The sequence below is a fragment of the Oncorhynchus mykiss genome, chromosome 8, assembly GCF_013265735.2.
Source record: "Oncorhynchus mykiss isolate Arlee chromosome 8, USDA_OmykA_1.1, whole genome shotgun sequence".
In the NCBI taxonomy this organism is placed as follows: Eukaryota; Metazoa; Chordata; class Actinopteri; order Salmoniformes; family Salmonidae; genus Oncorhynchus; species Oncorhynchus mykiss.
This window is the reverse complement of record NC_048572.1, coordinates 33,744,829-33,761,899: the sequence shown is the minus strand read 5'-3', so window position 1 is coordinate 33,761,899 and position 17,071 is coordinate 33,744,829. Positions and strand designations below refer to the sequence as shown.

Here is a 17,071-nt window from a genome sequence, read left to right as displayed (position 1 = left end):
CCACATCTCCTGATGTACTGGCCTGTCTCCTGGTAGCGCCTCCATGCTCTGGACACTACGCTGACAGACACAGCAAACCTTATTGCCACAGCTCGCATTGATGTGCCATCCTGGATGAGCTGCACTACCTGAGCCACTTGTGTGGGTTGTAGACTCCGTCTCATGCTACCACTAGAGTAAAAGCACCGCCAGCATTCAAAAGTGACCAAAACATCGGAACTGAGAAGTGGTCTGTGGTCCCCACCTGCAGAACCACTCCTTTATTGGGGATGTCTTGCTAATTGCCTATAATTTCCACCTGTTGTCTATTCCATTTGCACAACAGCATGTGAAATGTATTGTCAATCAGTATTGCTTCCTATGTGGACAGTTTGATTTCACAAAAGTGTGATTGACTTGGTGTTACATTGTGTTGTTTTAAGTGTTCCCTTTATTTTTTTGAGCAGTGTATATAGGTCATGGATGTCGGGAAGATTGGGCCCAGTGACGTACTGGGCCACCCGCACCACCCTCTGTAGCGCCTTCCGTTCAGATGCCGAATAGTTTCCATACCAGGTGGTGATGGAGCCGATCAGGATGCTCTCGATGTTGCAGCTGTAGAACTTTTTGAGGATCTGGGGACCCATGCCAAATCCTGAGGGGGAAATGTGTTGTTGTGCCCTCTTCACAACTTAATGATGGGAGACGTGAAAGCTTCCAGGAGAAAACACACTCTCTACAGAACCAAAATCTCTCTCTCCCTCACACAGTCTCTTTCTCTCACACCAAACAATCACTAGTGTGCGTTAAAGTTGTTTTCACTCTCTCATTCTCTCTCCCAGTCTACCCCTCTGGGATATGTTTTTTGTTTTGTTCCACTCCCGCTTCCTCCATCTATCCTTCTTCCTCTTAGGTATCAGTACATTTAGTTTGGTGTCTCTGTGTGTGTCTCTCAGGGACATCAAGCCAGACAACATCCTGATGGACATGAACGGCCACATCCGCTTGGCGGACTTCGGCTCCTGCCTGAAACTCATGGAGGACGGCACGGTGAGCACGTGCGCACACACACACACACACGGCTATGTTCCAAACCAAACACCTCCAAACCAGCAGCCAATCATCCCCCCTCTTGGCCTCCCCTCTGGCGGATTTCATGGCTCTGCCTGTGGTTAAGACACTTCCTCTAGTTGAGCTTCTCCAAAGGGGTTGGCAACTTGGCTTTGAATGAGTTGAGACCTTAGAGGACCCGTCTCTCTCAAGCTGCTGTGACTGATGCTCTTTTGGCCCAGTCTCAGTTAAGTAGTATTTATGTAGTATTAACCCTATGGTATTGGTCTCGTTCAGGTTTGGCGGATGTATTTGACTACAAACTCACTGTAGACACGCAATTAACATCTCCTGATTACATATTCATGCTCCAGATGATACATTGCCTTCAGAAAGTATTCATACCTTTTATTTTTCCACGTTGTTGTTTAAAGCCTGAATTTAAAATGGATGAACAGTTTCTCACCCATCTACACGCAATAAATACCCTATAATGAGAAAGTGAAAACCATGCTTTTTAGAAATAGCACATTTATTGAAAATGAAATGCAGAAATATCTCATTTATATAAGTATTCACACCCCTGAGTCAATACTTTGTAGAAGCACCTTTGGCGGCGATTACAGCTTTGAGTCTTGGGCGTGTCTGTATCAGCTTTGCACATCTGGATTTGAGGATTTTCTCTCATTCTTCCTTGCAGATTTTCTCAAGCTCTGTTAAGTTAGATCGGGAGCGGCGGTGAACAACAATCTTCAAGTCTTTCCCCAGATTATCAATGGGATTCAAGTCTGGGCTTTGGCTGGGCCACTCAAGGACTTCCACACTCTTGTTTTGAAGCCATTCCACCGTTGTTTGGCTGTATGTTTGGGGTACTTGTCCTGTTGGAACGTAAATCTTTGCCCCAGTCTAAGGTCATTAGCACTCTGAAGCAGGTTCCCATCAAGGATTTGCCTGTATTTGGCTCCATTCATTGTTTCCTATATCCTTACCAGTCTCCCAGTCCCTGTTGCTGAAAAGCATCCCCATAGCATGATGCTGCCACTACCATGCTTCATATAGTGCTTTGCGTTCAGGCCATAAAGGTAACATTTTGTCTCATCAGACCATAGATTATTTTGCCTTATGCTCTGTCTTTCATGTGCCTTTTTGCAAACTCCAGTCGTGCTGTCATGTGCTTTTTTCTCAGGAGTCTTGCCACTCTCCCATAAACCCCAGATTTGTGAATTGCTGTATAAACTGTTGTTCTTCTGTCAAGTTCTCCCTAATCAGCCAAGGAACTCTGTAGTTCTGTCAGTGGTCATTTGGTTCTTGGTCACCTCCCTGACCAAGGTCCATCTTGCCCGGTTGCTCAGTTTGATCAAACGTCTTGCTCTAGGCAGGGTCTGGGTAGTTCCATATTTTTTTTCCATTACCCAATTATGGAGACCACTGTGGTCTTGGAACATTTGAAACGCTCAATAAATTGTTTTATATCCTTCCCCAGATACAGTGCCTTGCGAAAGTATTCGGCCCCCTTGAACTTTGCGACCTTTTGCCACATTTCAGGCTTCAAACATAAAGATATAAAATTTTAATTTTTTGTGAAGAATCAACAACAAGTGGGACACAATCATGAAGTGGAACAACATTTATTGGATATTTCAAACTTTTTTTAACAACTGAAAAAGTGGGCGTGCAAAATTATTCAGCCCCCTTAAGTTAATACTTTGTAGCGCCACCTTTTGCTGCGATTACAGCTGTAAGTCGCTTGGGGTATGTCTCTATCAGTTTTGCACATCGAGAGACTGACATTTTTTCCCATTCCTCCTTGCAAAACAGCTCGAGCTCAGTGAGGTTGGATGGAGAGCATTTGTGAACAGCAGTTTTCCGTTCTTTCCACAGATTCTCGATTGGATTCAGGTCTGGACTTTGACTTGGCCATTCTACCACCTGGATATGTTTATTTTTGAACCATTCCATTGTAGATTTTGCTTTATGTTTTGGATCATTGTCTTGTTGGAAGACAAATCTCCGTCCCAGTCTCAGGTCTTTTGCAGACTCCATCAGGTTTTCTTCCAGAATGGTCCTGTATTTGGCTCCATCCATCTTCCCATCAATTTTAACCATCTTCCCTGTCCCTGCTGAAGAAAAGCAGGCCCAAACCATGATGCTGCCACCACCATGTTTGACAGTGGGGATGGTGTGTTCAGGGTGATGAGCTGTGTTGCTTTTACGCCAAACATAACGTTTTGCATTGTTGCCAAAAAGTTCAATTTTGGTTTCATCTGACCAGAGCACCTTCTTCCACATGTTTGGTGTGTTTCCCAGGTGGCTTGTGGCAAACTTTAAACAACCCTTTTCATGGATATCTTTAAGAAATGGCTTTCTTCTTGCCACTCTTCCATAAAGGCCAGATTTGTGCAATATACGACTGATTGTTGTCCTATGGACAGAGTCTCCAACCTCAGCTGTAGATCTCTGCAGTTCATCCAGAGTGATCATGGGCCTCTTGGCTGCATCTCTGATCAGTCTTCTCCTTGTATGAGCTGAAAGTTTAGAGGGACGGCCAGGTCTTGGTAGATTTGCAGTGGTCTGATACTCCTTCCATTTCAATATTATCGCTTGCACAGTGCTCCTTTGGATGTTTAAAGCTTGGGAAATCTTTTTGTATCCAAATCCGGCTTTAAACGTCTTCACAACAGTATCTCGGACCTGCCTGGTGTGTTCCTTGTTCTTCATGATGCTCTCTCTCTTTTAACGGACCTCTGAGACTATCACAGTGCAGGTGCATTTATACGGAGACTGGATTACACACAGGTGGATTGTATTTATCATCATTAGTCATTTAGGTCAACATTGGATCATTCAGAGATCCTCACTGAACTTCTGGAGAGAGTTTGCTGCACTGAAAGTAAAGGGGCTGAATAATTTGCACTGTATAATGTAAGTCTCATCATAATAATCTCTAAGATCTACAGACAGTTCCTTGGACTTCATGGTATAGTTCCTGCTCTGGCATGTGCTGTCAACTGTGAGACCTTATACAGACAGGTGTTTTTCTTTCTCAATCATCTCCAAACAATTGAATGAGCCACAGGTGGACTCCAATCAAGTTGTATCGGCATCTGAAGGATGGTCAAAGGAAATTGGATGCGCCTGAGCTCAATTTGGAGTGTCATAGCGAAGGGGTGTTAATATTTGTGTAAATTAGATATTTTATTTTCAATAAATTTGCAAAAACTTCTAAAAACATGTTTTCACTTTGTCATTATGTGGAATAAGTCGAGGGGTATGAATACTTTCTGACGGCACTGTAAATAAAGTATTATGTTATTTATATGGTTGATCCCTCATGTCATCTATCCACTTACTAATCGATTCATTTCCTGGGCCTGGTCTCCCTCAGGTCCAGTCGTCGGTTGCCGTGGGGACCCCGGACTACATCTCTCCGGAGATCCTGCAGGCGATGGAGGATGGGAAGGGGAAGTATGGTCCTGAGTGTGACTGGTGGTCCCTGGGCGTGTGCATGTACGAGATGCTGTATGGGGAGACCCCCTTCTACGCAGAGTCATTGGTGGAGACCTATGGCAAGATCATGAACCACAAGGTGAGGAGGACTGCTTATAGTGGTTGATGGTGACTGGTAGTGAGATTGCACTTACTGTACTAAAACCCATCTTTAAATAAGACCTTTCTGTTTTTATTCAAACCTTTGTTCAAGACACGTGTGATTGTTTAGGCTGAAGTCTTGAGTTTGTACGTTCCAGGTACATTCTGTTTCATAGAGTTCGTTTTCTTCTTTCTGACGACAAAGCGTTCAACTCTTCCTCCTTCTCTACCCCTTTTTCTCCTGATCCTTTCCGTCCACCGACAGGAGGAGTTAGGTGCTGCTGTGAGTGTTTCTTTTTGGGGGTCTGATTGCCCAGTCCCAAATGGACTCTTTCCCCCTACACCCTATACACTTCTAGATTCCTCTCAGATCTCCACAAGTGCATAGGCGGTAGGTGGCTTGGGGTCGATTTGGGACTGGGTCTGAGTGAGTGCGAGTTTGTTCTGTTCAGGGGCTGTATGTATCAAGCGATTTAGAATAGGATTTCTGGTCTAAGATCAGTTTAGCCTTTTAGATCATAATGAAGAAGATTATATGGACAGAAGGGACCTGATCCTAGATCAGAACTCCTACTCTGAGACAAATGATACATACGACCCCAGGTCTGTTCATAGTTCGTTTCAGCCTATCCTGACTCCAAACCACTCCGCTCTACCTTCCTAACTCTGCCCCCTCTCCCTTCCCATCATCTTTCAACTATACTTTCACTCTCACCTGGCGGCCATATTAGCTGAAAGGAATGCCTTATTTGTGTGCGTTAAACCAGCTTGCATAGAACTATACTGCTTTCTACTGCAACAGGGGAAACATGCATGGGCTATATAATACATTTAAAAAAATGTGCTGTGCTTCTTTGTCAAGGACCATGAACACAAATAAATACATGAAACAGGAAAATAATTATAGTATGGAACTATACTGCTGTATACTGCAATAGGGGATAATGCACGATCAGTGAAAATAAATGAGAAATAGAACGATTTTTGACAACTTTACACAAATAATATATTTAGCGTGCGTCCCAAATGGTACCCTATTCCCTGGTCAGAAGGAATAAGGTGCCATTAGGGACATATCCTCATTGTTCTGACTCCTTTCCCTCTCCTCCCTCCGCCGGGTCCCTAGGAGCGTTTCCAGTTCCCCCTGCAGATGACGGACGTGTCCGAAGAGGCCAAGGACCTTATCCGGCGCCTCATCTGCAGCCGTGAGCACCGCCTGGGCCAGAACGGCATTGAGGACTTCAAATCTCACCCCTTCTTCTCTGGTAGGGCTCGAATCCGTTTGAGGGGGCTCTGTATCGCCATAACTCTTGTCTGTGCAACTTTAGCCTATTATCGCGCAAACCCTTGTCTCCAATCATCGAGATAAAATGACTATAGCTGCTTTTATCGAGATGACTGCCGTTGAAGTGAAACTAGACGATAGTGATACAATTTTATACGACAATAAGAAACTGTATATTATGATAAATATGACCTTAATAACAAACTATAATGCCAATGTCTGCCATTCCTGTCAGGCATCGACTGGGACAACATCCGTACGTGCGAGGCCCCTTACATACCAGAAGTCAGCAGCCCCACAGACACGTCCAACTTTGACGTGGACGACGACTGTCTCAAGAACTCGGTAAAACTCTTTCTCTTTATTCGACTACATCAAGACCTGGAGTCTTTCTTACTCTCATCTTTCCGTCTCTGTTTCCATCGTTTATCGCGCCGTCATCTCAACGGTCTGCGACGTTGTAGAGGTGTGTTTTAATCCAATGTGTTTTGTGTTGTGTCAGGAGACGATGCCCCCTCCCTCTCACACGGCCTTCTCTGGACACCACCTGCCCTTCGTAGGCTTCACCTACACCAGTAAATGGTGAGTGGCCACTAAACAACGTCACTCGTCTTCAGTTACAACGTTTACTTATACAGCTTTGTTAGTATCTACAGCATGCATAAAAATACATCCTCACTCCTAGCCTGGTCCCAGATCTGTTTGTGCCGTCTTGCCAACCCCTATGGTCATGTTTGGCATAGCAATGACCATAGACTACACAGCACAATCAGATCTGGGACCAGGCTACTTCACTCCTACTTTTCTATCATCTGATCTAACCACAACCACACTTAAACCAACACTCAATTTCCACTAGTGAGAAGCTATTGAATCGGGATTGTTTGTCATCTTATCTCTTATCCTAGCCTGAAGGCTAATGGTCTGTTAATAGTGTTTTTTCTCTCTCTCTTTGTGTCTTTCTCTCTCACCCTCTCTCCTCACTTTCTCTTCCTCTCTCTCTTCCCCTCTCTTCCCCTCTCTTCCCCTCTCTTCCCCTCTCTTCCCCTCTCTTCCCCTCTCTTCCCCTCTCTTCCCCTCTCTCTCTCACTCTCTCACTCTCTCACTCTCTCTGTCTCTCTGTCTCTCTGTCTCTCTCTCTGTCTCTGTGTGTGTCCTCTTTCTCCCCCACCTCCAGTACCCTATCTGACCGGGGCTGTTTGAGGGAGTCGGGAGGTTCGGGTCCGGCACAGATGGATGTGTGTGTCCAGCGCAGTCTGGAGGAGAGTCTAGCTACCGAGGCCTACGAGAGGAGGATACGACGCCTGGAGCAGGAGAAGACTGAGCTCAGCCGCAAGCTGCTAGGTACACACACACACGCACAAATACACTGAGTATATATACCCATGTTGACTCCAATGCTTCCCACAGTCGTGTCAAGTTGGCTGGATGTCCTTTGGGTGGTAAAGCATTCTTCATACACACGGGAAACTGTTGAGCGTGAAAAACCCAGCAGCGTTGCAGTTCTTGACACAAACCGGTGCGCCTGGCACCCTACTACCCACACCGTCTCTCTAATACTCTGAAATCACTTTCCCACTCTCCTTTCACCTTCGCCTCAACCTCTCCGCTTTCCTCTTCCAGAGTCGACCCAGACAGTCCAGGCCCTGCAGCACGCGCCAGGAGAAGGACCAGCATCCGTCCCCTCTAACAAGGAGGTGGAGATCAGGAGTCTGAAGACTGAGATTGACATCCTCAAGAAACAGATCGCAGGTAAACATTCAACTGTAAAGATGTTACTGTGTAGTAGAACACAAACACATTCCAGCCAGGTTAGCGTTGACCATACATGGATAGTCGGACTGGAAATACATTCTACATAATGGGCAAGTGCAGAGACAAAATGGAAAGATGGACAGTAATGACTAGGAAGACGTAATAGCTGGCAATAAATAATGCACACAGTAAACAAGCCAGGTTTATTATGGGAATTGCATAGTCATTGACCTGTAAAATAAAATATATAATGACTGGAAACATACATCAGAGGGAAATGTAATGCATATTGGCCAATGTTGTGTATAACAACATTGACCCTCTGTAATGTGGGTGATGTGTGTGTCAGACTCGGGTCAACTGGAGCAGAAGTTGGAGGAAGCTACATCAGCCCGTCGAGAAATGGAGGGCTCATCCAAACACATCAGGAGCCTGGAGAAACAGATGAAGAGCCTCAACCTGGAGAGGGACGACCTGCACAAGGTGGGTGTGTGTGTGTCGGTGTGTGTGTCGGTGTGATTCTACCCTAGGCCTTGATACTGTATTGGGTTAACTCACCCTATTCACCACCAACATACAGCACCCGCCTGGGTGTTACTCCCAGTCATTCAGTGTCAGCCACTGACCCTGACCCTCATTCCCTATAGGACTTAATGGAGGCCAGTGAGAAGATGAAGAGTCAGTCTAAGGAGTTGAAAGAAGCCCACAGCCAGAGGAAGCTGGCCATGCAGGAGTTCTCCGAGCTCAACGAGCGTTTGACTGACCTTCGATCAGCCAAGCAGCGCCTGGGCCGTCAGCTCCGGGACAAGGAGGAGGAGATGGAGGGTTTGTCCCAGAAGGTGGAGGCTCTACGGCTGGAGGTGCGCAAGGCCGAGAGGTCCAAGAAGGAGGTAGAGTAGCCTCGTGGTTCCCCTGGTTCTTCGAGGTATTGGTGTGTCGGATGTTTTTTTTTTAACTGTTTAGTTTTGGATAGTTCGTGTGTGCGTGTCTACGTGAAAGAAGATCTGTGGTGGCGTGTGTGTGTGTGTGTGTGTGTGTGTGTGTATGTATTAACCCCTTGCTGGATGTGTCTTTCAGATGGAGGCCCAGTCTGAGGAGCAGACAGCAGACGCTCAGAAGGAGAGGAAGCTGAGAGAACGATCAGAGCAGCACTGCAGACAGCTTGAGGAGGAGCTGGACGGACTCAAGGTAACACACACTGGAGGCCTTCACGGGTGGCCAAAAAGATGGCCCTGGGGCTTTCCCATCTGGGCCCGATATGCGTAAATTCATTTGTAAAATATGGAGACCCATTCCAAACGGACTCGCGGACAACTAGATCCGTTCTGTATAGAACTGGTCAGATCCAGACCCGGTCCGATCCGAGTGAAGGAAGCAGCAGAAAAGGTTTAAGCGACTAGACATTACGGCTAGACGTTCCGCTAGCAGAACCCCTCGACAACATCCGGTGAAATGGCAGATTCAAATTAAATTACTATAAATATTCAACTTTCATGAAATCACACATGCAATACACCACATTAAAGCTACACTTGTTGTTAATCCAGCCAACGTGCCAGATTTCAAAACGGCTTTACGGCGAAAGCAAACCATGCTATTATCTGTGGACATCTATAAGTATCTAGGTGTCTGGCTAGACTGTAAACTCTCCTTCCAGACTCATATCAAACATCTCCAATCCAAAATCAAATCTAGAATCGGCTTTCTATTTTGTAACAAAGCCTCCTTCACTCACGCCGCCAAACTTACCCTAGTAAAACTGACTATCCTACCGATCCTCGACTTCGGCGATGTCATCTACAAAATGGCTTCCAATACTCTACTCAGCAAACAGGATGCAGTTTATCACAGTGCCATCCGCTTTGTTACTAAAGCACCTTATACCACCCACCACTGCGACCTGTATGCTCTAGTCAGCTGGCCCTCGCTACATATTTGTCGCCAGACCCACTGGCTCCAGGTCATCTACAAGTCCATGCTAGGTAAAGCTCCGCCTTATCTCAGTTCACTGGTCACGATGGCAACACCCACCCGCAACACCCACCCGCAGAAGTTGGAGACTTTTATCGCCCCCACCAACTTTAAACATCTGCTATCTGAGCAGCTAACCGATCGCTGCAGCTGTACATAGTCCATCGGTAAATAGCCCACCCAATTTACCTACCTCATCCCCATACTGTTTATATTTATTTACTCTTCTGCTCTTTTGCACACCAGTATCTCTACCTGCACATGACCATCTGATCATTTATCACTCCAGTGTTAATCTGCTAAATTGTAATTATTCGCCTACCTCCTCATGCCTTTTGCACACAATGTATATAGACTATTTAAAAAATAAAAAAAAATCACAAAACTCAGAAATAACGATATAATTCATGCCTTACCTTTGAAGATCTTCTTTTGTTGGCACTCCAATATGTCCCATAAACATCACAAACGGTCCTTTTGTTAGATAGATTTCAGTGTTATATCTTCAAAATGTCCATTTATTTGGCGCAACAAAATATCTAATAAGTTACCTGTAAACTTGTTCCAAACATTTCAAACAACTTTCCTAATACAACTTTAGGTATTTTTTTCCATAAATAATCAGTACAATTTAAGATGGGATAAACTGCGTTCAATAGCAGATAAAAACAAAGTGGAGGGATCTTTCAGGTCGCCCGCCCCTAACAAACAGTACACTAGACTCAACCCTCGCCCTGAACAGCCCTACTTCTTCATTTCTCAAAGGAAAAACATCAACCAATTTCTAAAGACTGTTGACATCCAGTGGAAGCGATAGGAACTGCAAGCAAGTGCCACAGAACTCTAGATCCCCATAGAAAACCCATTGAAAAGAGTGACCTAAAATTTTTTTTTTGCCTGGATGGATTTTTCTCAGGTTTTCGCCTGCCATATCAGTTTTGTTATACTCACAGACATTATTCAAACAGTTTTAGAAACTGTAGAGTGTTTATCTAAATCTACCAATTATATGCATATCCTAGCTTCTGGGCCTGAGTAGCAAGCAGTTTACTTTGGGCACGCTTTTCCTCCGGACGTGAAAATACTGCCCCCTAGCCCGAAGAGGTTTTAAATACCCGGAGCTGATAAATTGCGAGGGAGAAGAAGTAGAGCGAGGTGACGCTCTAGCAGGGGCCGTGCTGTATGTGTAGGCTACTGTGAGTGTGAGCGAGTGACGAATGAGGGAGAGACGAGAGACTGCAACCAACCAAGTTGACTCGCTCTATAGTAGACTAATAGCTGCCATAGCTAGGTTATTTATCATCAAATATGATTACGTAGTACCTTTCTTGACTGCATCAAACTGGGAGAAGCTAGTTAAGCTAGCTAGCTCCATTCAGAATATAAAGTAGCAGCCAGCCTGTTGGCTCTTGGTCGTTGTAGTCTATCCTTCTCCTTTGTTTTAATTCTGTCATTTTTATTCCATCTTCCATTGATTAGATATTTTTTTACTTTTGCCACACACGAAGGCTCTATGACTGTAGCCTATTGCCCCTTTGATGACTTATGATATGCCAACAACAAGCCACACGAGGCATTCTCGTGAAAAGCAAAGAGCAGCAGCATAAATTATACCATTTCTCTCTCTCTCTACCTCTGCAATCGTGTTCAGATCTGTATGGTTCCTTCTGGACAAGTCAGTTAAAATTACACATACCCGTGACAATCATATCAGATCCGACCCAGACCCGTGTGACATTATTTAGAATTCTGGATCCGAGTCCACTCGATTCGCGGATCGGGTCTCGGGTGTTCGGGTACAGGTGGATTCGTGAGGACCTCTAACACACGCACACACAAATACACACAAACACACACACAGATACCCTTTCTAGAAGACGTAACTCACCATTCTCTTATTTTCTTTCCAGTTCTTTCTCTCACTCTCTGTTGCTCATGTACAGATCTTCAGATCTCCAGAGCGACTTGTAGTCAGAGACGCACATGTAGGCGATGTGAAATGGCTAGCTAGTTAGCGTAGCTCAATCGATGACGTCACCCATTCTGAGACCTAGAGGTCGTTGTTTTTTGTAGCTTGACTGGTCACGCTACTTCATGGATGACACTTCTCGATGTGTTCAGAGGGTCCCTTGTTTGAGCCCAATCTGGATCAGGGACAGGGACGGAACCAATACTGCAACTCACAAAACACACACAACTGGGGTGTGTTCACTAGGAACCAAAAGGAAGCAAACGTTTTCCATTGCAAAGCGTTTTGCTCCGGCATGCACTAATGAACGCACCCCTGGACATGTGTATCTGGCTAACTCCTCTCTTCCCCTGAACCAGAAGCAGGTGGGACCGTCCGCTTCGGTGGTGGGCTCGGACCAGAGCCAGGAAGTGGGGAAGCTGCGTGCCGACCTGGAGAAGAAGACCTTGTTCTACGAGGAGGAGCTGAGCAGGAGGGAGGCGCAGCACGCCAACGAACTCAAGGGTCTCCGCAAGGAGCTCCGCGACGCTGAGGGACAGCAGCTCACCCTGCAGAAGGAGATCCTGGTGCTCAAGGACAAACTGGAGAAGACGCGCAGGGAGAGGTGTGTTTGTCTTGTCTGTCGACATGTGTATTTCTTTGTGTGTGTAATGAGTTATGTGCGCTGCCGCCTTAATGGATTTGGAGATCCACAACACTCATAGACTTATAGGACAGTCAATTTAGAGACATAGACAAAGCATTCATGTGGTTCTGGTTAAAACTGTTTGTAGTACATGGAGATATACTATACATGCCCGACTGTGTTCTTCCCCTTCTTTCCAGCCAGGGATAAACATGGTCAAAGTTGCTTCACTCTGGACTCTACTGTGCTCACAGTGTAGTTTGATCTTAGATGCCTCCTATTAGGATTGTCACCATACCAGTATCGTGATACAAACATTTTCCATGGCACAAAAAAACCTCAAAGCAGACTAAAATCATTGCTCCTTTAAAAACCTGCTTCATGCCAAATATTGTGTGTTGTAGCTCGGGAAATAAACACGTGACAACATGAGGCAGTTAAGAACGGTTTTCCTTAAGATATTAAGTCCGCTTCAAGTTTTCATGTTCCTTGCTAAGATGCATCTGAGTATCACGATACTGGTATCGTCACAGCCCTACCCCTCTATTGTGACCTTGCTCCTGAGAAGACTCTTGTACATGTCTTAGAATCCCTTAGATCTAACTGCCGTTGTTTGTCTGTCTACTTGAGCATTTCCATTGAAAGTGCTTTTTAAGTCCAGTTAATTTCATCTGGTACCGGGAAACGGGCCTATGGAGTTGACCTATTCAGTAGACCAGTTACTCTCCCTCTCTGTCCTAGCACTTACCTGACAGTGTACTCGTCCTCTTCTTTCCAGCGAGGTTTATGCAAGGTAAACATGGTCAAAGTTACTTCACCCTGGCCTCAACTGTGCTGTACTCGCAGTGTAGTTTAACGCTAGTTACCTTCTCTCCTCTGACCAAGCTCCTGAGAGGACCCTTGTTCATGTCTTAGAGTCCCTTAGGTCTAGCTAGTGTTATATACCCCTCTGCCTCTATCCAAGAAGCAACATTCCTCTAACCTAACGGCACTTGATAGAGACTGACACTGGAGAAGAAGTTGTAAGACGTTGTTTTTCCACCCTCCAGCTTAGCATCCCTGGCTTGCTTACTTCAAACCCTGGGCGTCCCAAATGGAACCCTCTCCCCTATTTAGTGCACTACTTTTGACCAAGACCCATAGGGAATGGGTTGCCATTTGGGATGCAGATCTGGCCCCTGGATAGTCTCTTTAACAGTATTGATGTGGTTGAGATTAATATGGCATGTCTGACGTGTCTTTGTCTCAAAGCTCCTTATCTGGCCTATGTGTGTATTCATCGGATCTTGCTCTGAATAGCAGGTATAATGTGTTTGTGTGTTTGTGTAAGTGATGATTGATCATCTGAATGTGTGTGTGTGTCTGGCAGCCAAAGTGAGCGTGAGGAGTTTGAGACGGAGTACAAGCAGAAGTACGAGAGGGAGAGGGTCATTTTGACCGAGGAGAACAAGAAGCTCTCCAGTGAACTGGACAAGGTGAGATGTTATACGCACCCACACAGGCACACACACACACACTGCCCTGACCTGAGGTAACCCTCACACACACACATCCCAATTCTCGCATCATATGACCCCCCCCACCTCAAATCAAATGAAATTGTATTTGTCTCATGCGCCGAATACAACCGGTGTAGACCTTACTGTGAAATGCTTACTTACAAGCTCTTAACCAACAATGCAGTTCAAGAAATAGAGTTAAGAAAATATTTACTAAATAAACTAAATAAAAAACAAAAGGTAACTCAATAAAATCTTAATAACATGGCTATGTACAGGGGGTTACGGTACAGAGTCAATGTGCGGGGGTACAGGTTAATCGAGGTAATTTGTACATGTAGGTAGGGCTAAAGTGACTATGCATAGATAATAAACAGCGAGTAGCAGCAGTGTAAAAACAAATGGGGGTGTCGGTAAATAGTCCGCTTGACCATTTGATTAATTGTTAGAAGCTGTTAAGGAGCATTTTGGACCTAGACTTGGCGCTCCGGTACCGCTTGCCGTGCGGTAGCAGAGGGAAAAGTCTATGACTTGGGTAACTTGAGTATTTGACAATTTTTTGGGCCTTCCTCTGACACCGCCTAGTATAGGATGCTCTCTATAGTGCAGTTGTATAACTTTGAGGATCTGGGGACCCATGCCCCCCAAAAATTGGTATCCTGAAGGGAAAAGGTGTTGTTGTGCCCTCTTCACGACTGTCTTGGTGTGTTTGGACCATGATAGTTTGTTGGTAATGTGGACACCAAGGAACTTGAACCTCTCGACCTGCTCCACTACAGCCCAGTCGATGTTAATGGGGGCTTGTTCGGCCATCCTTTTGCTGTAGTCCACGATCAGCTCCTTTGTCTTGCTCACGTTATGGGAGAGGTTGTCCACACTGCCAGGTCTCTGACCTCCTCCCTATAGGCTGTCTCGTTGTCGGTGATCAGGCCTACCACTGTTGTGTCGTCAGAAAACTTAATGATGGTGTTGGAGTCGTTCTTTGCCACGCAGTCGTGGGTGAACAGGGAATACAGGAGGGGACTAATCACGCACCCCTAAGGGACCCCCGTGTTGAGGATCAGTGTAGCAGATGTGTTGTTGCCTACCCGTACCACCTGGGGGCGGCCCGTCAGGAAGTCCGGGATCCAGTTTGCGAGAGATGTTTAGACCCAGGGTCCTTAGCTTAGTGATGAGCTTTGTGGGCACTATGGTGTTGAACGCTGAGGTGTAGTCAATGAACAGCATTCTCACATAGGTGTTCCTTTTGTCCATGTGGAAAAGGGCAGTGTGGACTGCAATTGAGATTGTGGATCTGTTGGGTGGTATTGGAGTGGGTCTAGGGTTTCTGGGATGATGGTGTTGATGTGACCCATGACCAGACTTTTAAAGCAATTCATGGCTACCGACGTGAGTGCTGCAGGGTGGTAGTCATTTAGGCAGGTTACCTTTGTTTTCTTGGGCACAGGGACTATGGTGGTCTGCTTGAAACATGTAGGTATTACAGACTCGGTCAGGGAGAGGTTGAAAATGTCAGTGAAGACACTTGCCAATTGGTCCACGCATGCTCTGAGTATACATCCTGGTAATCTGTCTGGCCCTGCGGCCTTGTGAATGTTGACATGTTTTTAATGGTCTTGCTCACATCGGCTACGGAGAGCATGATCATACAGTCGTCCGGAACAGCTGGTTCTCATGCATACTTCAGTGCTGCTTGCCTCGAAGCAAGCATAAAATACATTTTGCTCATCTGGTAGGCTTGCGTCACTGGGCAGCTTGCGGCTGGGTTTCCCTTTTGTATTCCATAATAGTCTGCAAGCCCTGCCACATCCGATGAGCGTCAGAGCCAGTGTAGTAGGATTCAAACTTAGTCCTGTATTGACGCTTTGCCTGTTTGATGGTTCGTCTGAGAGCATAGCGACATAACCAGGCGTTGCTGTTCTGACCTGCCGATGCACAGAAAACCCAGCCAACTGTATATTTTTCGTGTCGTCGTTCAGCTGCGACTCGATGAAACATAAGATATGACAGTTTTTAATGTCCCGTTGGTAGGATAGTCTCGAATGGAAATCATCCATTCGCACGTTGGCCAATAGAACTGACGGTAGGAGCGGGTTACCCACTCGCCGCAGATTCTGACAAGGCACCCCGATCTCCGCCCCCTGTATTTGTGTATTTTCTTCGCGAGAATGACGGGGATTTGGGCCTGGTCTCGGAGATGCAGTATATCCTTCGCGTCGGACTCATTAAAGAAAACATTTTAGTCCAGTTTGAGGTGAGTAATCGCTGTTCTGATATCCAGAAGCTCTTTTTTGTCATGAGAGACGGTAGCAGCAACATTATGCACAAAATAAGTTACAAACAATGCGAAAAAACACACAAAATAGCACAGTCGTTTAGGATTCCGTAAAACAGCAGCCATCTCCTCCGGCGCCACCCTTCTCTCCTGGCAAAGCCAATATAATCACTGTTCATTTATATCTACCTTCAAAACAGACCACAGTTTCTTACACACGCAAATGGACCGGCCCGTTGGATCCCATACTATTGACTTTGGAAGTGGGAGAAATGGGAATGAGAATTGGAAGTTCCCAAGCAAAATACTTTTGTAGGATTTCTGACGTATCGTATTAAAAGTGATGTTTGTTTTTGTGGTATTGTATATTAAGTATGAAGCAATGCCTGGAAGTTGATAGCAGCCAGGGTGTATGTGGAAAATAGGGAACATTCCCCAACACTTCCTGAACACATGCTCAACTTGTGCCAGGGAAGAATAGGGAGAAGCACATATCATTGGCTGTGTCTCAAATGGCACCCTATTCCATTTATAGTGCGTCACTTCGGACCAGGGGACTGGTCAACTGTAGTGCACTATTTGGGAAATGGGTGCCATTTGGGACGCAGGCCCATATCATTCTGTTTCACATGCTTTCCGCATGAAAGCCAGAACACAAGGATCAGATTATATATATATATATATATATTATTTTTTTCTATGAATGATCAGATTATATTTAAATGTTTTCTATTCTAAAGCTAGCTGCTTTCGTTCGGAAATACATTTAACACATGTCAACAAATGCAAGGTTACCTTGGAACTATTATATTTATCCTGTTTAAAATGATCCTTCAAACGGTGTATTCTAACTCCGGGCCCATGTTAGCTTGCATTTACCATTGTTTTGCTCGTCCTATGTCAACCAACAACCTACTTGCCACTGATCAGATTTTTGCAATATGCGCAGTAATAATTTCCCACTGTCAAACCGTTACGCTAAAACACATTCCCTTTGCAACTGTCAAGTAGCTTATAATTACCAAGCCAGCTACAGGTATTTAGATATGGCCAGTTACCACGAAGGCTAGGATCA

At 45.4% G+C, this 17,071-nt stretch overlaps 1 protein-coding gene across 8 annotated transcripts in view; it reads left to right on the top strand.

Annotated features, from left to right (window-relative positions):
• cdc42bpab (CDC42 binding protein kinase alpha (DMPK-like) b) overlaps positions 1 to 17,071 on the top strand; it is a 102,865-nt gene that overhangs the window by 60,339 nt on the left and 25,455 nt on the right. For 4 of the 8 annotated variants that reach the window (XM_036985353.1, XM_036985357.1, XM_036985358.1 and 1 more), the window contains exons 6-18: positions 936 to 1,029; positions 4,415 to 4,615; positions 4,883 to 4,900; positions 5,744 to 5,882; positions 6,138 to 6,247; positions 6,405 to 6,484; positions 7,080 to 7,246; positions 7,526 to 7,654; positions 8,007 to 8,140; positions 8,305 to 8,547; positions 8,735 to 8,845; positions 11,957 to 12,201; positions 13,592 to 13,697. In XM_036985353.1, the coding sequence (XP_036841248.1) occupies positions 936 to 1,029; positions 4,415 to 4,615; positions 4,883 to 4,900; positions 5,744 to 5,882; positions 6,138 to 6,247; positions 6,405 to 6,484; positions 7,080 to 7,246; positions 7,526 to 7,654; positions 8,007 to 8,140; positions 8,305 to 8,547; positions 8,735 to 8,845; positions 11,957 to 12,201; positions 13,592 to 13,697 (1,777 nt within the window). The remainder of the gene's footprint in view (positions 1 to 935; positions 1,030 to 4,414; positions 4,616 to 4,882; positions 4,901 to 5,743; positions 5,883 to 6,137; positions 6,248 to 6,404; positions 6,485 to 7,079; positions 7,247 to 7,525; positions 7,655 to 8,006; positions 8,141 to 8,304; positions 8,548 to 8,734; positions 8,846 to 11,956; positions 12,202 to 13,591; positions 13,698 to 17,071) is intronic. The other 4 variants (XM_036985359.1, XM_036985356.1, XM_036985355.1 and 1 more) reach the window with 2 other exon arrangements.